At 37.6% G+C, this 27,081-nt stretch overlaps 1 protein-coding gene across 1 annotated transcript in view; it reads right to left on the reverse strand.

Annotated features, from left to right (window-relative positions):
• Positions 1-27,081, reverse strand: part of Clvs1 (clavesin 1) — a 220,092-nt gene that overhangs the window by 122,425 nt on the left and 70,586 nt on the right. The window contains exon 3 of the mRNA XM_047553881.1: positions 11,679-11,853. Coding sequence (XP_047409837.1) covers positions 11,679-11,853 — 175 coding nt within the window. The remainder of the gene's footprint in view (positions 1-11,678; positions 11,854-27,081) is intronic.

The following is a 27,081-nucleotide window of genomic DNA, read 5'->3' on the forward strand; positions in this document are numbered from 1 at the left end:
GGTGGGTCCTTTATTTATGCCTGCTAAGAATTCTGTCATATGGTAAATCGCATAAATAGTTTTTGACTTGACATGAGTCTCATCTTCCCATTTGTTGCTAATTCACAGTACTCATACTTATCAAAAATTAACTAACATTTCTTACAGACAGAATTCAATGAATAATTCTAGCTTCAGTGTCTTAATAGTTCCTCTGCATTGATTTATCTACTTTCTAAAGTGCATTTCAGAAAACATCAACCAATAACCGTTATTAGGACAAGTCAAAACACATAGGGAAACAAATTAGATTCTGTTCTCACATCTCATCAACTATAAATATTTTAATTCTACTCAAGTGAAGAATTAAAAAAATCTAAGTCTAGGAAGAAATACTGGTAAATTTTATATAACATTTGGAATAAAGACTTGCTAATTTTTAGCAAAGGCAATCTAACAGACATGACCATATAAACCTTTGTAACTGCTTTAAACAAGAACAGCAAAAACAAACACCATTCATTGTAAGGGCAAGCTTTGAAAAAAATATTTGTGACATGAGATAAAAGGTTAATTGCTTTAGGTAACAAAATCTCTTGCAAACTAGTAGTAAAAGAAGATTTTAAAACCCGACCAAAAAAGTGGCTTAAGTTGATGGGCAGGCAATATATAGAAAAGAGAATACAAATGACTGATAAGCATATGGAAAAATTGTTCCACCTCACCAGTAACCAAAGTAAATTAGAACAGAAAGATGGTGTGTGGTAGATATATCTGGGAGAAGTTACAAATAGTAAAGGATTGTTTTCAATATCAAATGCTGGTTTGTTCAGGAAGCAAGTTGCATTTAAACATTGCTGAGTATTAGACACTGCTGTATAGCATCCACAACATGCATTTCACCTCTAGAAGTTTATCCTAAGGAAGGAATTCATGTGACCAAAAGTTAGCTAGTTAATACATGTCATCATCATTTTATACAACATTGAAAAGATTGGGAACAATCTAAACATTCAAGTATAGGGAACTGATTGATTCTTTATCATGTAGTTAAGCAATGGAATACTTTACAAATACAGTATAAAGTGTAAAGAGAAGGTGCAGAGGTTTAAAATACTGATTTCTAAATAATCAATATTTCAATTTTTTATAAAATGTTTTTGCAGTATTGGCAGTCAAATTCAGGGCTTTGTGCATGCTCGGTGAGTGCTTTACCACTGAGTTCTAGCCCCAGACCTCAAAAAGGTTTTTAATAGTGAGCATGTGCAACAAAATGCTAAGAGCAGAATTTTAGGACCTGAAGTTGAGTTTAGATGATGTTACAGATGACAATGGTTGGAGGCTCTTAGAACATTTACCATTCTTCTATTTCTGGGAAACTAGAGGAAAAACCTTCAAAGGGCTCTCTTTCAGTAATATGGAAATTGTTTTCACTATCAAATAACTATTTTCACTCTCTTATACCATGAGATAATTAATGATTGTTGGATCTCTTAAGATATCCAAGAGACTAAGAATTTCTCTCTTAAGTTGAAAAAAAATTATATCACATTATACCTAATGTAGGTAAAAACCTCTTCAATATTTGACACATGTTCATATCATCTTTGGTAATGCTGGTTGTTCATGCTCTGAACTCTTCCAGATAGCTCAAGATCATGATTTGCACATCAGCTATGACCTGCTAATGCTCTCAGAGCTAATGTGGAACAGTGGTCTCTATACTAAAAGACTTCAATCATGGTGTGTTCTAGTTTCAGCAGTAAAATCTTGTCTTTCTTCCCTGACAGTCAACTGTTCTTTCTTTTTTGTGTATATGGTGTTGTGGATTGAACCCAGGACCTTGTGCATTTCAAGCACATGTTCTACCACTGAACTACATCCCCAGCCAGCTTCATTTCTTGATATTGTCTATACATTAATGTGGATTCACCCCAGTTTCAAATTCTTGTTTGAAACTTCCCAAAGCTTGGAAACCACATGAACAAGTCAATAAGAATTATGTGCAAATGGAAATAAATGAGCTCTAATTAAATGGTGGGGGGACTCTCTCAAGAATAAAGCATGAAAGTTTAATGAAGCAATTTTATGCAGCTTATGCAATGCTGAGTATTCTATAGGGTACAATTGTTTATGAATTCCACAAAGACAATGTGCTACTGTATTTCTTAGTCTCAAAATTTCCAAGAATAGTGTTGTTCATTAAATTCCATGTGTTGACCTAATAGTTTAAGATCTTTCATGAAAACGGTACCAACAAGATAGCACCCCAAAGTGTCATGACACAAAAAAATAATCGACTAAGGCAGGGGCACCTGAATACAGGTGGAAGTCATTTCTTTTTTATGTAAATTAAACTGTACTGTGGCAAAAACTAATGTATGGTTTGAAAGTTGGGAAGTGGATGCTTTTGGGGTTAGTCCTTAGTATCTAGTTCCTCTGGGTCACAGGTACTGCTTGTTCTTGATAGGCATTTAGTTACTTAGATACTTTCATTTTCTGAGAATTCACTGAAGTCGTACATTTGTGATTTAGGTAGCTCTCTGAATGTAACTTACTCCTCAACAGGAAGCTTATTACACAAAACTTAGGTCCTTCCAAATATAAAATGTAAGGCACCAAATTTTGAAATTTTGTCTTTGGGCCGGAAGGGGTTAGTAATACTTACTGGTTTCTTAGCAATAAATGTTTTCCTTTGGTGAAAATGGACTGCACTTTACCATCTACTTATTGCAGCAAAGAATACTTTCTCTCATGGTAGAACACAACAAAAGATCTGGAATCTTTAATTGGCCTGCAAGGTAAATTAAATTTTACTAAGATCTGATGTTGGATTCATTGTCCCAATCGATTTTTTCACGTTTCTATTTTGAAAAGTGATGTGAATCAGATGTAGCAGCTCTTCTGGCCAAAGCATCCACTAATCCTCTCAACTTCTGCCAAGAATGCAGACACCAGAGGTCACTTACAAATGGAACCATGAGAGTCTTCATTGTCACTTTGTGGAAAAAATCCTGTCTAAACATGAAGTCAGCACAGAGAAAGTACAGTTGGGGAACTGAGAGACAAGTTCCCAAGATGTTCAATTTCAAATCCAGGTCTAACTGAGCCTGGAAGATAGAGTGGCTCTGTTATTCTGTTATATAAAAACCCTTCCTCTATTGTTGTTTTGTAGAGACTGGTTCGCATTAACTTTCTACACCTTAAAGAACTCTGGCTGATTCTTTGCAAGGGGCATTATAAAACCTATGATTTAATCATTGCAGAATGTTTGGTTGTGCAGGGTAAGGTTTTCCATAGGGTTTGTTTCTAAGCTATCTCTTACCTCTGAAATTTATTCCCCTCTCTCTGCACTCATATGTTAAGAATGAGCTGAGGTATGGTATTCCAGGATATCATTCCTGACTCCTTGTGACTGTACTGGATTCCTCTGCTAAGATTATATTAAATCCATGCCTATCTCCCTTTTTATACAGTGTTTTAACTGCGTATGAATAGGTCTGCTTCTTCTTTGAACCATGACCTTCCTGAAGGTAGAGATTGGGTTTATTTACCTTGTGACTAACTGGAAGTAAAGGATGATGATTATTTCTTGGCAGAGTGAATTGGAGGATTGTCTGGTTTTGTAATGTAAAAGAGTTAAGAACTATCATTTATCAAAAAGTATGCTAGAGATAGACCTATTTAATTGGAACTATTTTAAATGGGCCATACTGTCTGCCATCAAGATCACCAGAGTGTCATTAGTCCTAATTATCTTCCTGAGTTTAATTGATACTTAACAAGGTAGAGCATTACAGGAGATATTTTATTCCTCTAATATTTCCATAATCACATATTGCACTATTGCAAACTCAAAATTACAGCTCCGTGGCCTGAAAAGGTAAAACATAGTTTGCTTAGAGGAAAAGTGTTCTTCAAGCATGTGTGAAGTATTTAGAAAACATGAATTAAGAAACTTCTTGACAAAAAAATACAAATGTCCTCTTTCTTCAACCTGTTTCTAATATTATTTAATACACAAAAATTGTATGCAAAAAATGCTATAAATATTGTTGCTGAAAAGAGTCATTCAAGATGAAGGAGTTGAATTTCTGCATCAATGATTACCGAAATGCCAAGGAATCGGGACTGGATTCACCTTTTGACCATTGGGTAATAAATAAAAGAGTCACACTTTATGAATAGAAAGAAAAGTACCTCACATGCCACTGTTTAGACAGGTGACACCCAATGCAGGCCTTCATCATTAACTATGGTGAGTGGGGATAAGGAACTTCCTTGTTTAGGGCCAGTGAACAGACTGGTGAGGTTTGGTGTTCTGAGATCTGAACTGAACTTACAGAGCTGGAGGAATAGAAGACGGTTTCATTTATGTGAATGCCTTGGAGCCACAGAAGCCCAGGGACAAGGGTTGGCCTTGTCATTCAATAATACTTAAGCATTCAGTGAGCCCTGGCTATGTCTTGGCACTCTTCATGTATTATTTCATTTCCACTGTACACCTATAAAGTGGGTTCAGTTACAGCACCATGTTGTACAGATGAGGAAACTAAAGGATGAATGACTTGCCTAAGGTCAAATGCATAGCCAGGATTGAAGCCCAGATGGTGGATTTTGTTCTTACCCACACCAGCAGCAGAGGCAAGACCTGGAAATGTTTCAGAAGGGTAAATTCAGGTTCTGCTCCTGGGCTATGGAATCAGATTCTGGGAGTGGTTTCCAGCATTGTGGGTTGTAAAAAACCTTCAGAGGAGTCTGATGCTTTTAATATTGAGAACCATTGAAGTATACCTTAATACCACAAGCAAGAGTGGTACTTCTCAAACTAACATATACACAAGCCATCTGGAATTCTTGTTGAAATGCTGCTTCTGATTCAGGAGGCCTGGGGTAGGACCTGTGGGTCTGCATTTCTAACCAGCTCCCAATGGTGCTGATATTGTTGGTTTGGGGACTGCACTTTAACCCATATTTTATGTTGAATACATATACTCTGAGTCAGAATGTCTGCATGTCTGAGATAGGGGCCATAGAATAAGAGTGAATCTAGTACTGATTGAAATGCATCTGCCTGATATTCTAATCACAACATGATCCATTCATTTGCACTCAGTAACGGTCACATTGCCCACTGATGTGACAGACTTTTGCCCATTCTACTCCATCGGCTGAATATGGCACTTTTTGTTCCCCAGAGCAAATGAACATATCATATGTTTTGAAAAAGGAAATGAAAAATCAAGTGGGTAAAAAAAGGAAGCCAAAGAGAATGAGTCAATGTTTGAAAACGTGTAACAAAAAGAGACTTTAAGGAGATAAATGATTTGCAGTTAATCACATCTCTGAGCATTGCTCCAAATCCCCTCCCACCTGGGTTACAGTTAGAAAAATCATCACAAAGTTAAGGAAAAAAGAATTAGAAAAGAAATGAACCTCCTAGGCCACTACCCTGACTGAGGTCTGTTGCGAGAAACTGAATCAGAGTCAATATAAATATTATGAAAATATCTTTAAAAGACCAAAAGAAAAAGTCACATGATGAACTTTGAACAAAAAGTAAATAAACTGATAAATTGCCCAGATTGGGTAGAGAATGATAACACAAGCATAAGAAAGAAAGAAAAGAAAAAGTGCTTCCTGGATTTCTTCCCCTAAGTGAAAGGAAAACAGGCTCTCTAAACCCATACCAAATATTTGGGTCCTTAAGTAAATCAAATATTCTGTAAATAACCAACAGGATACAAGGTTATAGTTCTTCCTAAGAAAAACACTTCTGCACAGTAAGTTTTCTAAATATCTGGGTTGGCTGCACATCAATAAACACTGAGTGTTGATTGTAATGATTGGGCTGCAGGAATTTACAAGAAATAATTCCAAAAAATTGATTTTGGAAACATTGCAAAGCTCAAGAGCAAGAATTCAGTGTTTTACTCATTCTGCCAGAATTGAGAAGAATAAAGCTCTGCTCTATTAAAATGGAGGCTTTAATATTACCTTACATTTAATAAAAATTTAAACAAGTTGTAATGAACAGGTACAATGCTCTTTCAGATATTATTGACAACATTTAAAGATCAAAGGGTGGAGCAAAGGGAAATGATTTCTCAAAATTAAAGTTCTTTGAACAAATATTTATAGAATATTTAAGAAACTGGAACAATTTAATATTCCAACCAATGTTATTTCCTCAAAACATTGCTCTAAAAAGAGGAATATGCAGTAGATATACCATGAACATTTCATGACTGGCTGATACAGTACAACTTGCAAAAAAAACTGATGAACCTTTAAAGAATAGTCATCTATATAATTATTATTATAATAACTTATTAATTCAGCCTGTGAAACACATAGTCAAAGTTTTATGCACATGTTATTTATTTATCTATTTATTTATTTTTGGTACTGAGCATTGGACCCAGGGGTGCTTTACCCCTGAGTCACATTTCCTGCCCTTTCTGTTATTTTTTATTTTGAGACAGGGTATCACTAAGTGCATAGGTCCTCACTAAGTTGCTGAGGCTTTTCTTGAACTCATGATTCTCCTGCCTCAGCTTCCTGAGTTGCTGAGATTATAGGCATGTGCCACTGCACCTGGAAGCTTTCTATTTTTTTATTTTTTATGATTGTTGTCAGAAGCAGAATAACTACCTTTTGAAGCATAGAAATACAACTGGTCAACCCAATGAAAAGACTGCCACCAAGTTGCTAGCTCTGTGCCCACACTTCTTGTATCACCTGGTATCACCTCCATTTGGGATTATTTGGGAATGTATGTGACCAAGAAAAAAGCAATTGTACATTCAGATCCAGACTGAAAGAAGTTCCTTGATATTACATTGCAGGATATTATAAGTAGTATTTGGTTATTGGAATTGATAGTCTGATATATAGTCCCAGCTTCTGGGAGGACTGCCAGGACAAAGTCCCCAGGTAATAGTTCTCTCTGGGGCCTCAGGTCAGGGCACTCAGCACACAATTACTGAACAATTTATGAATATAAAGGCTGAGACCCTTGATACCATCTTGGGACAACTCTGAAGGATCATTCCCTGAATTCTTTATCAGAAAGGACCAAATCCCAGCTTAACTTCTCCAGCTGCCCAACCTTCTTCTGTAGATCCCCTTCTATACCCGTTGACCCTAAGAGAACTGCCTAACAAATCTCCTGCATGTTAGAATCAGCTTTCTGGAAAACTGATGACAATTAGTCACTAAAGATCTTCTTGAACAATTGCCTCCATGAAGAACTATGAACCAAAATAATTGGACTAAAATCCAGACAGTGATGCAGGGTACAGAACTGACCAAAAAAAATAACCTTAAATTCTCATTATCTGAACAGTGAACACTCTGAGATAGCCCCACCATCTTCTCCCTATGGGAAGTATTAAATCACCTCTGCATGTGTGTGTGGATGCTTCGTATCCCACAGCCTCAAACTCTCCAGGGATCGAGCAGCAGGTAAACCTAGAAAAACCCTATAAGGGGTGAAATTCCAAACCAGATGGCCAAGCACCAATGTGCACTGATTATCCCCCTGACAAGGCTGGTTTCTCAAACCAATCCTACAAAAGGCAAGATGGTTGTATTAGGGTTCTCTAGAGGAACAGGAAGTATGATTATCAAAAGGGACTTATTAGATTGGCTTATATGACCAGAAGCTGGATAGTCTACAATGGCTGTCTGCAGGCTGGAGAGCTGGAAGAACCAACAGCTGCAGAGTCCAAGAGGCAGAAGCCCCAGAACAAGAGGAATCAATGGTGCTACCCTAGGCCCAGACCAAGGTTTCCAGAAACTCCCTGGAGAATCACTGGCAGAGTCCTCCACTTGCCCATGCTTAGGGAGGGTCTCCACTTCAGTTCACTATCCCACATTCCAAGCATTCCTAGACACACCCTCATTGACACACCCAGGAGCCTTTTCATCATCAGCATATCTTAATCCAATCAAGTCAACAAGTCAAATTCACCATCATAATGGTAGAGAGAGCATGTTCTCTACAGTGGTATATAGGCTCTGCCTCTCCTGCAGACTCACACATGTTCAGTAGATACCTTGTCCTCTCCAGGTCTCTTTAAGGATGCATGAGAGGAAGAAGGAACATGGTTTTTCTTCTTTTCTTGCTACTAATTTTGGGTAGCTCTTCCTTTCTCCTCTAAAATTTCTCTTGAGTCTTTGTAGCTAACGATTGGAAATCTGTACATGACTCTCCCCCTATGCAACACTGGTAAAAAGACAGAAATTCTGTTTAGTACCAGTCATGATTTTTCAAGGCATCAGAAGGCATCTCCACTGGGAGATGGAGACAACCCCTGTGATGAAGAAAGATCCCTGGGAGAGCCAGCACAGGGTGGATCATGACATCTGAATGTCCCCAAAGTCAGATAGAGGGTGGCCTGGAGTGAGAAGTTGCGAGTAGCTGTTGAAAGCTGACTATCCAGTATGGGACAAGAGCAGAATTGTCTGCAATTAGCCCTGATAACTTCTCTAGTGTAGCCAAGACAACATGCTAAAAGTGCAGGATGGAGTCATTCATGTCCCAGATGGGGAAGCTGTACCCACCCAGTCCCCCTGGAACCACTGACCTCCCACTGGCATGAAGATCTATACCCTTCTAAGAATACCAGGGTATGGGCAGGCAGAACTTCTAGAAAAAAACTGCACCCCAATCCAGACTCCAGAATGGTCTGAGGCTTACTATAATAAAAAGGGGCATCTCTTGCCTTACAAAAGGGATGAATTATAAAGAGATCCAACTGCTACTCTAGGTGATGATGAGAAAATATATTTTTTCTCCCCTTTTTCTGGTCTCACCCATCTCCTCTTCTCCTAGTAGTAGCTACTCCTTAACTGGTACCACAAGAGATTATGGAATTCATTGTGGACCCTAATATGTGACAAGGGAAGGTCCAAATGGGCCTCACCTTGCTCCACCAAAGCACACCTGCTATTTTTCATAAGAATAGGTTCCTTTCCTATATAGCTTTACCTTTCAAATCACATTCAAGCACATTAATCCAGTAGACCCATATCAGCTTAGTGAGGTTGGGAATGAACATATTATGTAATATCACATTTTCAGAAAGAAAAATTGGAACATGGGGTCAGATAAAACATTTTTCTTTCCTGATTTATGAAAAAAAAATCTTATAAAGGCATAGAAGTTGAATCACAGCTACTTATTCATGTAACAAATTATCTTTAAAAATGTGGGATTACACAAAGCTTGCACAAAAATTCCTAGAAATATGGTCAGCATAATTATGGGACACAAAATAAGCCTTGAATCCTACTTTAAAGCTCCCTTTGATAAAAGCTTAAAGAGAGCAATTAGATGTTCAGAGGCTGAGATGAGAAGAAGTTAGAAAAAGGGAGTTAGAGCTGAGAGAGAGTGATTGAGAGTCAAGAACACATAAATCCATGCTCAGAATTCTCCACATAGTCTGTACACGGAAACGTGACTATAAAAATTGTACCCCCAATGCACTGCAAGATGTAGCCACCCAGGACAATTTGTCATTCCTGGAACAATATTTATTTGCTTCTCTTCTGAAATGTCAGCAGTGTACACTCTCTCTCCTCTTTCTGGGAAATGGGAAACCATTTCAATAAATAAATAACATAAATAACATTCTTTCAATAGTTTTTTCATAGTTTTTTTTTTCACATGAAAAACAATTCAATGGGGAAAGATCTTTTTTTTTTCTGAATGATGCTAGAACAACTGAATATTTACATATTAAAAAAAATGTAAACACTGACCTGACACACCTTACATGGAAAAAAAATAAGTTGAGATGAATCACAATCCAAAACATAATGTTACATCTATAAAGATTCTAGAACAAAATATAGGAGGATATTTTCATTATTGTTGTATAGACAAAATTTTCTTATGTAGAACTCTGAAAACATTCATCAAGAAAAAACAAATGGTTAATTGGACCTTATTGAAATGAAAAACTTTCACTCATTAAAATATTCTATTAAGGTAATGAATATCTGAGCCACATTTAATAACAAAATATTTATATTACATATTTTGACAAAAGACTTGCCTCAATAATATACAAACTCTCATCATTCAATAATAATAATAATAATAGCTACTTATTATAAAAAATTTATAAAAATAGACAAAAGATTTTCTTTTTTCTTTTTAGATATACATGACAGTACAGTGGATTTTGACAAATTATACATACATAAAGTATAATTTATTCTAATTAGGATCTCATTCTTGTGGTTGTACATGATGTGGAGTTTCACTGGTGGTGTATTTATATGTGAACATAGGAAAGTTATGTTTAGTTCATTCTACTGTCTTTCCTATTCCCATCTCCCTGCCCCTTCCCTTCAATCCCCTTTGTCTAATCCAATGAACTTCTCAATAGACATGTTTATCAGAGGTCCAAAGGTGCTAGATATTTGCCAAAGGCCATTTGTGAATAGGTCATAGTTTAAGAAATAGACCTGTCAATTATTTGTGGCACTAGAATGCAAGGAGTGATTAAACTCATGCACTTTGAAGAACATGAGGAATAACTTGCTTGATCTTAGAATTATCCAATGTCCATATTTTCCCATATACAAGATGCTTATCACTACCATCTACTGGGGGTAGGTGTTACCCTATTGAATCAATTTTCCTGCCTAATTAAAAAGGGACACAAGTTTGGTCTATGCTGATTCTGATTATCCCCAAACTATGTCATTAATTTTATACTGTGATAGTGTGTCATCAGCAGGCTAAGCAGCATTGCCTCTCTGAGTTGGTTACTTTTTATAAAATCATTGACCCTTTTTTTATTTTACATGGCATTATGTTTTTAATTGACAGATAAAATTTCATGTACTTTTCATGTACAAAGTGATGTTTTGAAGTATATTTACATTATTACATGTATAAATCTAGTTAGTTAACTTGCTTTACATCACAGTTAGGGAAAGGAATGAACCAGACACAGAAATAAATGGCTCATGATTTCATCATATGTGGAATCTAAGAATGTTGATCTTGTGGAAGTAAAGTGGTGGTTACCAGGAACTAGTGCAGTTGACCCCGGTTGGTAGAGTGGTGTTGACAAAAGGATTAAATTCCAAAAGTAGAAAGGTCCCAAGAGACTGACCACCCTGCTTTCTATAAAGCACAAAAACAAAACAAAACAAAGTCTGAACAACTGGCCATGCAAACAGGAGGTAGAGTTTCATCTGCTTCCTTTGGTTGCATGGAAGTGATCCACATTAGCACAAATAGTGCAGCACGTGACACTCTGGGAAGTGATGATCCACGGGGTGCATTTCTGGGGCACTAAAATGCTTCTGGAATCCCTGATAAGCTCCCATGCCACCTCTATGTGGGACATGCTCATAAAGCAGATGTTTCCTAGTTTTAATTTTTGTTAACTCTCTGATGGATTAAGCTAAATATCTCAGAGCTTTATTCATTATTGCTGCAGTAGGTAATTTGTGCCTGTGGTAATAGTAATTTAGAGTTATTAATGAAAATTAAGTCTAATTAAAAAAAAAAACAAACATCTAAACTCAAGCTGAGGTAAAATATGGAGCACTCTCAAATGAATTCTATCCAAGTTTCCTCTTTTCATTCTAAAGGACAAATATTACTTGGGTTGCAAAGTAAGAAAAAAGGGCATTGCTACACACAGTCCGGCATTGCACATCATTAAGCATACCTGCAGCCCTTCAATGGCCAGTTTGAGGATTGAAGGTGTCAGCTTGGAGGCTTGTTTGAAGGAAAAATTACTCCAGTCTATGATTAAAATGAAGCCATTTATCTGAAGCTCTGGATCTTCAATAAGGACTTCCAATGATAGCAGGATGGCACGGAGGATGTCTGTAAAGGAGTTCCTGTGACCAGAGCAGAACGGAGAGTTGTATGTGAGTATAAACAGGCAACAGATAGTGCAACACAAGCAACCACGTGGCATCCTCACGCCACTGCTGCATGAGCCCAGCCTGCAGAGTCACACTGCATCCTGGCCCAGAACGGCAGAAAATATATCTGCTGAACTTTCCAGAGTGATGCTTTGAGGCTCTGGGGAAAGATGTTTGTCCTTGATATCACCCCATCATCACCCCAGACTTAGTGAGGTGCTACTCTTATGCATTCCCATGCTCTCTGTATTCAGCTCTCACTGTAGCACTGATTTCATTTTGGTGAAATGCACCCATTACTTGCTGCTCTCCCTCTCAGAGCCCCGATATTCTTAAGGGCAGGGATGGGCCTTAATTCTAACTGTGTCTCCAGTACCTTGGCACTCAGTGAATCATTGCTGCACAAATGAGGTGAGGCCTGAATCAGAGGTGCTTATTTGGATTAAACATCTTTTACTCCTCTTCTGTTTAAAATCTTGCTATGAGTGTAAAAACATCTATGCAATTGATGCTATTTTTTAGCTTCAATTCATGGATAGAAAAAAAGAATAAAGCAGGAAGAATAGCTTATTTTCATTGAAGGTCTACAGAGTGTGATTCAGGAGGGAAATTGCTTTGAGTATATCAGTAACTATGACAACTGGCAGACCTGAATACAAACTAGTGACAGTTCTCCAGGGCCATGTGTATTCCTCCACATCACATAATCCCAATCACCAGGTGATTTTTGTTTAAAATAATTTTCAGACATGAAGAAATGAAGGCATGTTCACTCTATTTCACCCTGAGAATTATCTGATCTACAAATCTAAGATCTCAGAAGATCTCTAATTCGGTCTTTCTTTGATGAGTAGGAAAACATAAGGTTGGGTGGTGAGTGGTGCCAAAATCTGCTGCTCCCTTCTGGTTTTCACTAAAATCAGAAGCCTAGCCTCACAGAATCAACAATCAGATTCTCAAGAATTCCAATCTGGTTTTGAATTCCAGCTAAGCCTAATGTCTCCCAGTTAGAAATCAGGAATTCTGTGCTTAGACAATAGTGGGCAGGAATTTACTGAATTGCTGTTATGAACCCAGTGTTGTGTTTCATGCTTGAAATTCTAAATTAGTGTGTCCTCTTTATACTTTCAAAGACCTTAATTTAGCTGTGGGTGGGGGAGATTATCAACAGGAATAGAGAGGGATGGATACAAATGGGAGAAGGCTAGGGACAAGTCTTCAAGAGCAGATAGGATTTTGATGGATTATTTGAAGAATGAGGAATAGGACTTTGCAGGGAGGAATGACACAAAAAATAAAGATATAGACCCCATTCTGTTCCTGCTCTTCTTACTAAATCCTCCCCTCTTATATTAAGCTGAAATTTTCCTCCCACAAATCCACCCACTGGAGTTAGTTCTGCTCTGTGAAATAAACCTCAGATCTTCCCACACCACATACTTGACTGTTAATATGGAGGTCATGACACCCCATATGAGCTCTGAATTTAAAAAACAAAATTGTAACTTTCTCAAGTGAAATAGCTCTTAATAACTCATTATTGTTTTCTTTCAAATGTGTTCTCTTTTCATTTTTAGAGATGTCATATTCTTATTAACATAGGGTAAACTTTTACTGCAGCTTTGTTTGCTTTTGATTTTGCATTTAGATTTACATCATTATCTAATGACCCAATTGTCTTCAGAGATGCACTTAAAAATATATATATATTTTTTTGAGTACCAGGGATTGAACCCAGGGCTACTTAACCTTGAGCAATAGCTCCAGCTCTTTATTATTATTATACTTATTTATTTTGAGATTGTCTCACTAAATTGCTTAGGGCTTTGCTAAGTTGTTGATCTTGAACTTGTGACCTTCCTGCTTCAGCACCCCTTGTCACTTGGATTACAGGCATGCACCACCATGCCTCACAGAGTTACATATTTGTATTGGGAAGAAACATTGATTTAAGTGGAAAATGGAACCAAAGTCTATGAGTGTAGGTGATTTTAGATAGAAATATGGAAATGCTCAATGGTAAACTGGAATGACCATTGGGTTATCAGGGAATCTGAGCCCGGATAAGATTTCTTAGGAAGAAACATACAGGAAAATAATCAAGACCAAAAGGTTGAGCCTTAGGTAAAACTTACATATAGTACTGAGGTTGAAGGAAGAAGTACTAAAGAAATGATAAAAAATAAGAGCATCAAAACAGTATTGCATTAAAAAAGAAAGCAAAAAGGGAATGTTTCAAGATGCAAGAATATATAAAGTCAGGTGCTGTGGCATGTTCTTGGAATCCCAACTACTTGGGAGGCTGAGGAAGGAGATTCATAAGTTCAAGATCAGTCTGGGCAGCATAGCAAAACCCTGTCTCAAAAAAAAAAAAAAAAAAGAAAAGAAAGAAAAAGGCAGCAAGAATATGGTAGATTGCATTACTGCATTATTGACCCCTATTTATTACTTACCCTGTATCCACACATTAGCTACATTAGCTGTGATCTCATTAAGGACACAGTCCCTTATCCATGTGACTTGTTTTGATTAATGACATGTAGACAGACATGACAGGATGCCAATACTGAGCCTCACTTTTAAAAGATCTCAGAAGTTACCTCTTGTTCTCTTACCTTTCTGCCAATGCTGATGGCAAAAACATGCCAAAGCTGGCATTCTAGATTTAGGAGAAGGATGAGGGACACAGTAGTGACCACCAGTCAATTAGTCAATCTCCACAAAATGCAGAACCATCTATCTGAACCCAGCCTAACTAAACTCCCACTGCCTCACAGGTAACAAAAGCAATAATAAATGATTACTTTTTAAACCACTGAGTTGTGAGATGGCTTGTTACACAGCAATAGCTGTCTAGTACTGGACAGTAGTTAATAAAGTCAAATGCAACAAAAATATCAAGGAGAATGAGGAAGAAGAAAAGACTTGTTTGATAAAAAGGAGATCTTTGAGGAGTTTAAGAGAATGCTTTTACTTGAACAGTGAAGATAGAAGACATTAATTATGAAGATCTTTAGCAAATCACTCTGTAACTCATTTTACTCTAAATAAGAGAGACATTTCTTCCCACCATGTGTCCACTGGTATCCATTTTCAAATATTCCACACCAGAGTTGCAAATGCCCCAGCATAGTTTACCAATCCCAAAGAAAGAACTTGGAGGACTCAACAGAGAGGTTTTAGACATCATATTGCTTACTCCTTGGTGTAGGTGGTGGGCCAGGATACAATGGAGAGCCATACTGTGCCCGCAAGGGGTTGGGGGAGGGGGTTATATACAGGATAGGTTGAATGACCAACCGCACAGGTGGATTTCTTTAGATGTTAATGAATACATTCTTTTACTTTGCAACCAAAGTTATCCTGCTTTGATTCTCACCTAAAAATTAGAGATAAGGGAAATGTCAGTTTCCCCTCTCCTTCATTATCACATTCCTTAGAGTCTTCATCTTGCCACAAACTTTCCTAGGCACTGATTAGTGTCTAATCCAACACTAATAAAAGACACTAAATTCTATCTGCAGATTCTATTCATTTTGGAGACCAAGATTGGCAATGAAAGAAGTATTGCATTCATGAGATGATCCCAGAATAAAATATGTGCACTACTATAATTTCCAAATGTTCAAAAAATTCACTTTTGCAGAGAAACTGAATGGGCAGGAAAGAGTTGAATGGACTATGTCTCTAGTCATGAGACTTTACCCTGCTGAGGAGTTCAACTTCATGTTTTATCTCAGCTGCAATTATGATCATGGTTTCCTTAGCTCTTGACGTCCACATATACATTTTCTTTTTTTCCTATTTCCTATTTATAGCATCTTGACTTTTGAAATTCTCCTAACTTTTTAAAATTTAAAATATCTATTGGATTAAATATTTCATGTGGATAAACCAGCCTTAAGGACATAGAATGTATCTCCCTGCTCCTTAAGTCTGAATATAGAGACTTCCTTCTAAAGAGTAGAGTTTAAAAGAGGCAGGGAGAGCAATTGTACAGCAGAAAAACCTGATGAACACTACCTGAGCCAAGTGACCAAGACCATGTCACCAGTGACAAATCACATTCATTACCCTGGCTACAGTGATGAAAATGGCAATTACCTGAAATCTTCCTGCCACTAAACCACAATCTCAGATTAATCATGAGGAAAACATTAGAGGAATTCTAACTGAGGAATGTTCTACAAATTACCTGACCAACACTCCTCAAAATTGCCAATTTTATCAAAAAACAAGGGAATTCTAGAAATCGTTATAGCCAAGACAAATCAAAGGTAATGTAACAATGTGTTCTCTTGGATGGAGTACTGAGACAGGAGAAGGGAGTTAGGTAAAAACTAGAGAAATATGAAGTATGGACCTCAGTGAATGGTAATGTATGAATATTGGTTTATTAATTGTAACAAATACTCTATATTAATGTAAGATGTTAATAAGGGAAAATTAGATGCAGAGTATAGGGTAACTCTATGCTATCTTCACAATAACTCTGCAAATCTGAAATTGTTGTGAACAAAAAAGTTAATTTTAAAAAATAAAAAAGGCCTATTAGAGTTTTTAACCTGCCATCTTCATATTCTAACCAGATTTCTATCAAAACCAAAATGGTAATAAATAATTCAGCCACCTCATGCAAATTGTAGAAATGAGAACAGAAGACATATTCATAATTTGTTCATTTCATTAATTCATTTAGACTTACATGTTTAACTCTAATAATCCAGAAAAATCTTTTAAATTTTCTTTATTGCCTACAAACACTATCCAATCAGATTATTTTAACATTTGTTTCAAAATAAGCTAATAGATGACAAATGGATTCCATAATCAGTTATGGAGATTATGAGTTTTAGATAGATAATTTTAGATTCAAATATGATAATCTATGTGAAAGCACTATGAGAACAGCAAGTTGCCAATGAAATGTAAACTATAATACTAGAAAATATTAAACTTAATTTCCCCATCCCCCAAAAGATTTTTTATTGATTAGGACTTAGTAATGGTTTATCAAGAGGGGTTTCTTCATTAAACTGTGAATAATTAGAGATAAGAAGAGTGACTCACTATTGGGTTCTATTGTGGTTTCTCTGAGTGGAGCACCCAACATTGCTATCTGAGGCTTTAAAAAATCTCACACAAATGAGGTACAAAATAGTGGAAAATAGTAAGCTCTTATCAATGAGAAGATATTTAAATTTCAAGAAGTGACTCATTTGTGCTTTGAATTTTCAGTGGAGAGTCTATGATCTAGATCCCTAGGCCAGACTCATACAAGAAAAAAAAGGTCATGGGTGATTAGATGTCATGTAAAGATATGAGGGGTTGTGAGTGAAACTGATCCTCAGAAGGAGCAGGGGAAACTTCTTAGTCAGTTCTGAAATCATAGTGCATATTCCTGTACTAGTGTCTCTGCTGCAGCAAGAAGTCTGTCAATATTAATATTAAAACTCTTGGGCTGGGGCTATAGCTCAGTTGGTAGAGTGCTTGCCTCATAAGCACAAGGCCTTGGGTTCAATCCCAGCACCGCAAAAAAATAAAAAATAAAAAAATAAAATTTTTTTCACCAGTTCTAGATTGTAACATCTTAATTAAACACTTAATAATATGATTAAATATTTAGAACTACCCACCCTCAGTAGCTTTTTAAGTTCCACCATAAACCACAAAGTGGTCTTACAGATGGTTTGCCTCCACATGTCTGTGTCTTAGTCACAGAAGCAGAAACATTCATTTGTCCCTTCATCTCATTTGAAACTTCTGAAATTAATCACTAACATAATAATGGCATGGTTCTCACAGTTACACAATGGGCTTGGCCCCTTAACTGACATTGGTACCTCTGCCAATGAGAGGAAGCTGTGCCCTCTGGATCTTCTCTGATGATGCAGTTGTCCACTGACCTGGGGAGACTCCCTCTTTGGATATGATGGCAAAGGGACCGTAGTCAAAAGAGGTGACTGGGCTTGACATTCTGCCTCTGCTCCTCACCACATGCAACCACTCACGGAAGAGTGAAGTTCAGCAAGGAGCAACTTCCTGTTTCTCCGCGTGGAGATTGTTCCAATATTATGGAAAAAGAAATGTGTTAAGGACCTTATGAGTTGGAAAACACATCCCCAAAGTGCAATTATTTGTTCTTACTTGGGTTGTAGGAATATCTACTCTTGGTCACATAGCTTTCATGGTGGTAATGTAGCAGGAGAATAGGAAAATTCAACTGTGTTGTTGTGTTCAAGAGAATCTATTTTCTTCTCTTATGTTTGAGAGTCTTTGAAAAATGATCTGGGACAAGAACTTGGGTGATATATTTTCTTAAATGTGTTCTAATAATTTCTATGTGATTTGAGTTTTACCTGGACAATGTCACTGTTCTGTGTACCATTGTGCTCCTAGGTAGTTAATACTTATTTCTCAATGGGAAAATGCAAAAAAATAAAATAAAAAAGCTTATTCTGACAATATTAGATTTAAGGAGAATGTTCATGAAAAAGTCTGACTTTGCTACCGAAGAATCAATATTAGCAAGAGGTTAAAATTAAATTTACTACCCTGAATCTTATGTAAAAGTCAAATTAAACACACTTTTCTCAGCAAAGATGGTATCCAGAGAACAGAATCCTGGTTATAACTCTGCCTCACATAATTTGATGAGGCTCATATTCTCCAGAGGAGAAAGGAAGAGAAGAAGAAAGAAGAAAGGAAGGAAGGAGAGAAAGGAAGGAAGGAAGAAAGAGAAAGAAAGAAGGAATAAAAAGGAAGGTAAGAAATGAAAGAAAGCCTTACAAGGGAATTTTCATTTCTTTTAATTTTATTCCATCCTGGTAAGTACAGAAAGCTTTTTGATTTTCATTAGTATGGAAATACAAATCTTGTATTACCAGAATATTGAATTACCTATTGATTTTAGTAATTGTAATGCAAGAATACCTGACCTTCCACAGCTCTGCGTCAGATAGGCAGAACAATGTATTGAACACATCATCTGATAGCATACAAGGCCAAGTTCCTGCCTATGGAGTTTTAGATACAGGACAAGCTGCAGCATTTCATCGGCTTTCTGAATTTCAGGTCAGGTTCAGTTCAGGTCACAGAAGCTTGACTAACATATTGTACAGTTTACAAAAACAACTAGAGTCAGTGCAAGTATTTTTCTATCTCTATCAAGTATGGCAACAATCTTCTACCACACTCCTACCATTGCTTACTAAAAACATAATGTAAAAGGTAACATTCTTTTCCAAGAACAAGGCTCTGATTTTCAAAGAGTATAGAGAAAACAGTAGTGAAGATAGTGTTCTCTCACTCAAGCAAAACCTAAAGATAAGAGACTGTGTTTCTGCAGGATAATCCATCTCTGGATGTAGATATCAGAATACAGAGTACTCTCATCCACATTCAAAATGACCCTTGAAACCAAATCTTCCAATCCCAATCTGCCAGTTTCTTATTTGTGTTTCTTTAAAGATCAGGTGTATCAATCATTGTGCATGTGTGTGTGTGTTGTGTATATTTGATGAAGCTCATATTCTCCAAAGGAGAAAAGAAAGAAGGGAAAAAAAGAGGAGGAAGAGAGAAAGAAAGAAAGGAAGAAAGAAAGGAAGAAAAAGAAAAAAGAAAGAAAGGAAGGAAGAAAGAAAGAAAAAGATAAAGGAAAAAAGGGAGAGAAAGAGGAAAACAACTCACCATTTATAGTTGGTGTCTAAGGTAGTTCTTTGATTTAAATAAAGAAATTGTTAAAGTAAAAGTTAATCACATTCTATCCTGGTGTTTCTAAATCTTCCCAATAAGAGAAAGGAATGAGGTTAACATTTAATGTATCTACCTGCTTATTTTAGTAGTTAACATGATTCCTTACTCTTCAATGTCTTTTACAAATTTGGAGTTATTTAGAACTTGAAAGGAGTCAGAAGGCATTCAAAGATTTATTGAAAGTTTACTCTGTGTAAGATCCATAACATAAAAGGATAATTTTCCCTTTTCTGCAATAGACAGAAACCAGTAAGAAAGTCTAAAATATAGGGAGATGGGAGGAAATAGATTATGGTCATTAAGGCATAGGGTTTGGAGTTAGGTGAACTCTGATTCAAATCCTGGTTGCTCTATGTGTGCTTAGTAAATTGCTTTATGTCTCTGAGGTTTCATTTCTTCATCTGTAGGAGGATCATAACACCACCTCACTGGTAAATGATGAGGTAAGATAATGCACATGAAGCCACAGTAGATCAGCTGGCTCAGATCAGTGCATATAAAGTGCTAATGGTCATGGAGTTTTCATTATTACATGAGAAAATATGGTATCAGATAGAAAATACATATTGTGAAGTATTTGTGGGATACAGGAAGGAGAGCTCACTTAGCAATTGGGGTTTTGAAAAGTCTTCAATTGGCCCATGAGGAATGGGGTGGTTTGGACACTGGACATCAAAGGAAAACAGCAGGAGCCACATAAACAATAGTATGGGGGGCGATCCAAGATGGCGGCCTAGAGGGAGACTGCACCCCCAGTCGCTCCAGAACCCTGGAGTTAAGAAGGGGAGGCATTGAGAGACTCGGACTGAAATAGAGCCACGGGTGAGTCTGCCCACTGGGTAAAGCTCGGTCCGGGTGGCAGGCCCAGATAGAGGTGGCTTATCGGAGCCGGGCAGGGCAGCTACAGTCATCCACAGGCAGCCCTGCGCACTCCGGCGGTGGGCCCCGCCCACACAGCCAGCTTCTCCAGGTTCTCAGAACGGAACTGGCCCGCTAGTGAGAGCCTTTCTGACCAGAACAAGCTCCGAGTCCCGGAGCCCCTGCAGCGCAGCGTACTCCGGCAACGAACCAGCGGAGAGCCGCGATCCGCAAACAGCCTCTGGGATTAGGGCAGGGCAGCCAGAGACCTCTTCAGGCAGCTCTGCCCACTCCGGCTGCAGGCTCTCTTCATGGGGCGATCCAAGATGGCGGCCTAGCGGGAGACTGCACCCCCAGTCGCTCCAGAACCCAGGAGTTAAGAAGGGGAGGCATTGAGAGACTCGGACTGAAATAGAGCCACGGGTGAGTCTGCCCACTGGGTAAAGCTCGGCCCGGGTAGCAGGTCCAGATAGAGCTGGCTTATTGGAGCCGGGCAGGGCAGCTAGAGTCTTCCCAAGGTAGCCTTCCACACTCCGGCAGTGGGCTCCTCCCACACGGCCAGCTGCACGGCGCAGGCCCACAGTGAGAGCATTTCCGCACAGAGCCAGTTCCAAACCGTGCAACCAGTAGGGGGCTAGGGGCAGTTTTCTTCGGATGAGCTGCTTTATCAGATTCCTCCAAGACATCAGGCTACTGAAGGCTGGGAGGTGATACACTGGAAATCTACCGGAACACTATAAGCCAGTAGCGGAAAACTGCAATATCTCAGGGTCCCACTGACAACTGACCAATATGAGAAAACAAGGGAAGAAAATGTCCCAAACAAACCTAGATACTACATCAATAAAATCCAATGACAGCACAGCAGAAGAAATGTCAGAAAGGGAGTTCAGAATGTACATAATTAAAACGATCAGGGAAGCTAATGAGGAGATGAAAGAGCAAATGCAGGCATTGAAGGAGGAGATGAAAGAGCAAATGCAGGCATTAAATGATCGCACCAATCAACAGTTAAAAGACCAAATACGGGAAGCAAGAGATCATTTCAATAAAGAGTTAGAGATACTGAAAAAAAAACAAACTCAAATACTTGAAATGAAGGAAACAATAAACCAAGTTAAAAACTCCATAGAAAGCATAACCAATAGGATAGAACACCTGGAAGACAGAACCTCAGACATTGAAGACAAATTATTTAATCTTGAAAGCAAAGTTGGCCAAACAGAGAAGATGGTAAGAAATCATGAACAGAATCTACAAGAATTATGGGATATCATGAAAAGGCCAAATTTAAGAATTATTGGGATTGAGGAAGGCTTAGAGAAACAAACCAAAGGAATGAACAATCTATTCAATGAAATAATAACAGAAAATTTCCCAAATCTGAAGAATGAAATGGAAAACCAAGTACAAGAGGCTTATAGAACTCCAAACATACAAAATTACAACAGACCCACACCAAGGCACATTATTATGAAAATACCTAACATACAAAATAAAGACAGAATTTTAAAGGCCGCGAGAGAAAAGAATCAAATTACATTCAGAGGGAAGCCAATAAGAATATCAGTAGATTTTTCAATCCAGACCCTAAAAGCTAGAAGGGCCTGGAACAACATATACCTAGCCCTGAAAGAAAACGGATGCCAACCAAGAATCTTATACCCAGCAAAACTTACCTTCAAATTTGACGATGAAATAAGATCCTTCCATGATAAACAAAAGCTAAAGGAATTCACAAAAAGAAAGCCAACATTACAGAACATTCTCAGCAAAATATTCCATGAGGAAGAGATGAAAAACAACGATGCAAATCAGCAACAGGAGGCGCTAGCCTAAAGGAATAGCCAAATAAAGGAGAAACTAAATCATGTCAAAAACAAATATGAGTCAAATGACTGGGAATACAAATCATATCACAATAATAACCCTGAATGTTAATGGCCTGAATTCATCAATCAAAAGACACAGACTGGCAGATTGGATTAAAAAGAAAAATCCAACAATATGCTGCCTGCAAGAGACTCACCTCATAGAAAGAGACACCCATAGACTAAAGGTGAAAGGATGGGGAAAAACATACCATGCACACGGACACACCAAAAAAGCTGGAGTATCTATCCTCATCTCAGATAATGTGGACTTCAAACCAAAACTAGTCAGAAGGGATAAAGAAGGACATTACATGCTGCTTAAGGGAAGCATAAATCAGCAAGACATAACAATCATAAATATCTATGCCCCGAACATTGGCTCATCCATGTACGTCAAACAATTCCTTCTCAATTACAGAAATCAAATAGACCACAACACAATAATACTAGGCGATTTTAACACACCTCTCTCACCACTGGATAGATCGTCCAAACAAAAATTGAATAAAGAAACTATAGATCTCAACAACACAATCAGCAATTTAGACTTAACAGACATATATAGAATATACCATCCAACAAAGAACGAATACACTTTCTTCTCAGCAGCACATGGATCCTTCTCTAAAATAGACCATATTTTATGCCACAAAGCTACTGTTAGCAAATACAAGAAGATAGAGATACTACCTTGTACTCTATCAGATCATAATGGATTGAAATTAGAAATAAATGACAGAATAAAAAACAGAAACTTCTCCAATACCTGGAGACTAAATAATACACTATTATATGATGAATGGATAACAGAAGACATCAGGAGGGAAATAAAAAAATTCTTAGAAGTAAACGAGAACAAAGACACATCATATCAAAATCTCTGGGACACTATGAAAGCAGTACTTAGAGGAAGATTTATTTCATGGGGTGCATTCAAAAAAAGAAGTAGAAATCAACAAATAAACGACTTAACACTACAGCTCAAAGCCCTAGAAAAAGAAGAGCAGACCGATACCAAAAGTAGTAGAAGACAGGAAATAGTTAAAATCAGAGCCGAAATCAACGAAATCGAAACAAAAGAAACAATTGGAAAAATTAACAAAATAAATAGTTGGTTCTTTGAAAAAATAAACAAAATTGATAAACCCTTAGCCACACTAACAAAGAGAAAGAGGGAGAAAACTCAAATTACTAAAATTCGGAATGAACAAGGAAACATCACAACAGACACAAGTGAAATACAAAACATAATTAGAAGCTATTTCGAAAATCTATACTCCAACAAAACAGAAAACCTCGAAGACATCAACAAATTTCTAGAGACATATGAACTACCTAAACTGAACGAGGAGGACATACACAACCTAAATAAACCAATTTCAAGCAATGAAATAGAAGAGGTCATCAAAAGCCTACCAACAAAGAAAAGTCCAGGACCAGATGGGTTCTCAGCCGAGTTCTACAAAACCTTTAAAGAAGAGCTCATTCCAATACTTCTCAAACTATTCCATGAAATAGAAGAGGAGGGAACCCTCCCAAACTCATTCTATGAAGCCAATATCACCCTGATACCTAAACCAGACAGAGACACATCAAGGAAAGAAAATTTCAGACCAATATCCTTAATGAATATCGATGCAAAAATTCTCAACAAAATTTTAGCAAATCGCATACAAATATATATTAAAAAGATAGTGCACCACGATCAAGTGGGTTTTATCCCAGGGATGCAAGGTTGGTTCAACATTCGGAAATCAATAAATGTCATTCACCATATCAACAGACTTAAAGTTAAGAATCACATGATTATTTCAATAGATGCAGAAAAAGCATTTGATAAAATACAGCATCCCTTCATGCTGAAAACACTAGAAAAAATTGGGGTAGTGGGAACATTCCTAAACATTATAAAGGTCATCTACGCTAAGCCCATGGCTAATATCATTCTAAATGGTGAAAAACTGAAAGCGTTCCCCCTAAAAACTGGAACAAGGCAGAGATGCCCTCTTTCACCGCTTCTATTCAACATCGTCCTTGAGACTCTAGCCAGAGCAATCAGACAAACCAAAGAAATTAAAGGGATACGAATAGGAAAAGAAGAACTCAAACTATCCCTGTTCGCTGATGACATGATTATATATTTAGAGGAACCTGGAAATTCCACCAGAAAACTTTTAGAACTCATAAGTGAATTCAGTAAAGTAGCAGGTTACAAGATCAATGCTCATAAATCCAATGCATTTTTATACATAAGTGATGAATCTTCAGAAAGAGAAATTAGGAAAACTACCCCATTCACAATAGCATCGAAAAAAATAAAATACTTGGGAATCAATCTCACAAAAGAGGTGAAAGACCTCTACAATGAGAACTACAGAACACTAAAGAAAGAAATTCAAGAAAACCTTAGAAGATGGAAAGATCTCCCATGTTCCTGGATAGGCAGAATTAATATCGTCAAAATGGCTATACTACCTAAAGTGCTATACAGATTCAATGCAATTCCAATTAAAATCCCAATGATGTACCTTGCAGAAATAGAGCAAGCAATTATGAAAATCATCTGGAAGAATAAAAAACCTAGAATAGCTAAAGCAATCCTCAGTAGCAAGAGCGAAGCAGGGGGTATTGCAATACCAGATCTTCAACTCTACTACAAAGCAATAGTAACAAAAACGGCATGGTATTGGTACCAAAATAGACAGGTAGATCAATGGTACAGAATAGAGGACATGGACACAAACCCAAATAAATACAATTTTCTCATACTAGACAAAGGTTCCAACAATATGCAATGGAGAAAAGATAGCCTCTTCAACAAATGGTGCTGGGAAAACTGGAAAACCATATGCAATAGAATGAAATTAAACCCCTATCTCTCACCCTACACAAAACTCAACTCAAAATGGATCAAGGACCTCGGAATCAGACCAGAGACCCTGCATCTTATAGAAGAAAAAGTAGGTCCAAATCTTCAACTTGTTGGCTCAGGATCAGATTTCCTTAACAGGACACCCATAGCACAAGAAATGAAAGCAAGAATCAACAACTGGGATAGATTCAAACTTAAAAGCTTTCTCTCAGCAAAGGAAACTATCAGAAATGTGAAGAGAGAGCCTACAGAGTGGGAGAATATCTTTGCCAACCATACTTCAGATAGAGCGCTAATTTCCAGAATCTATAAAGAACTCAAAAAACTCTACACGAAGAATACAAATAATCCAATCAACAAATGGGCTAAGGAAATGAACAGACACTTCACAGAAGAAGATGTACAAGTAAGTAATCAACAGATATATGAAAAAATGTTCAACATCCCTAGTAATAAGGGAAATGGAAATCAAAACTACCCTAAGATTTCATCTCACCCCAATTAGAATGGCGATTATCAAGAATACAAGCAACAATAGGTGTTGTCGAGGATGTGGTGAAAAAGGAACACGCATACATTGCTGGTGGGGTTGCAAATTAGTGCAGCCACTCTGGAAAGCAGTGTGGAGATTCCTCAGAAAGCTTGGAATGGAAACACCATTTGACCCAGCTATCCCACTCCTTGGCCTATACCCAAAGGACTTAAAATCAGCATACTACAGAGATACAGCCACATCAATGTTCACTGCTGCTCAATTCACCATAGCCAGATTGTGGAACCAACCTAGATGCCCTTCAGTTGATGAATGGATAAAGAAACTGTGGCATATTTATACAATGGAATATTACTCCGCAATGAAGAATGATAAAATTATGGCATTTGTAGGCAAATGGTCAAAATTGGAGAATATCATGCTAAATGAGATAAGCCAATCTCAAAAAACTAAAGGTCGAATGATCTCGCTGATAAGCGGATGAGGACATATAATGGGGGGTGGGAGGGGCTAGCATTAGGTTTAGGGTTAGGTTTAGAGTTAGGCTAAGGACAGCGGCAAGAATGAAGGAAAGAAGGACTGTGTAGAGGGAAAAGAGGGGTGGGAGGGGTGGGGGGAGGGGAAAAATAAAATAAACTTCATTACCCTATGTAAATGTTAAAAAAAAAAAAAAAGAATTGGATTTCAAGAAATAAAAAATTTGCATTTAATTAATAAAAAAAAAAAAACAATAGTATGAACCAAAAATTTAGTTACTACAAAAATGGTTAATCTACCTGTGCAATGGGGCAGATGAAAAGGAATGTAAAATAAAGTCATGTATTTGATGTGACCTATCTTCATTCTGTCTGCGTGGGGAACTACTGATCATTCAAGCAGAGGAAGGAAGTGATGGTAGCTGTGCTTTAGGGGTGGTTCAGACTGGAGATAGGCAGCAGAGATCTGAAGTCAAGCCCAATTAGCAGGAGGGGACTACAATATATGGGGTGAGAGCTTAGAGGAAATGACAGATATATGAGAACAGGGGGCAGGGGGTTTCCAGAATTTAGTTACAGATTAGCTATCTGCATGAAGCAGAAAGAAAGTGGTGCTGTGAAGGACCAGAGGAACTCTGTCAGGAGGTGAGTCAGAGGGGCTGTAGCTGTGTCTAGTTATTGCACAGTAAAGACTGGCACCAGCACTGCTGCACCCAACATTAATACTAACACCACTTGACCCTGGGGCTGACAGTAGGACGTGATTTGGTGAGGGTCTGTATTCCTACCACTCAAATGTGATGAAATGTCTCCCTAAGCAGAAGCTGTGTCTGCAAGAGAGAATATTTCCTGTCCTATGTATACCATAGGAAT

This window comes from Sciurus carolinensis, chromosome 1 (genome assembly GCF_902686445.1).
Source record: "Sciurus carolinensis chromosome 1, mSciCar1.2, whole genome shotgun sequence".
Lineage (NCBI taxonomy): Eukaryota > Metazoa > Chordata > Mammalia > Rodentia > Sciuridae > Sciurus > Sciurus carolinensis.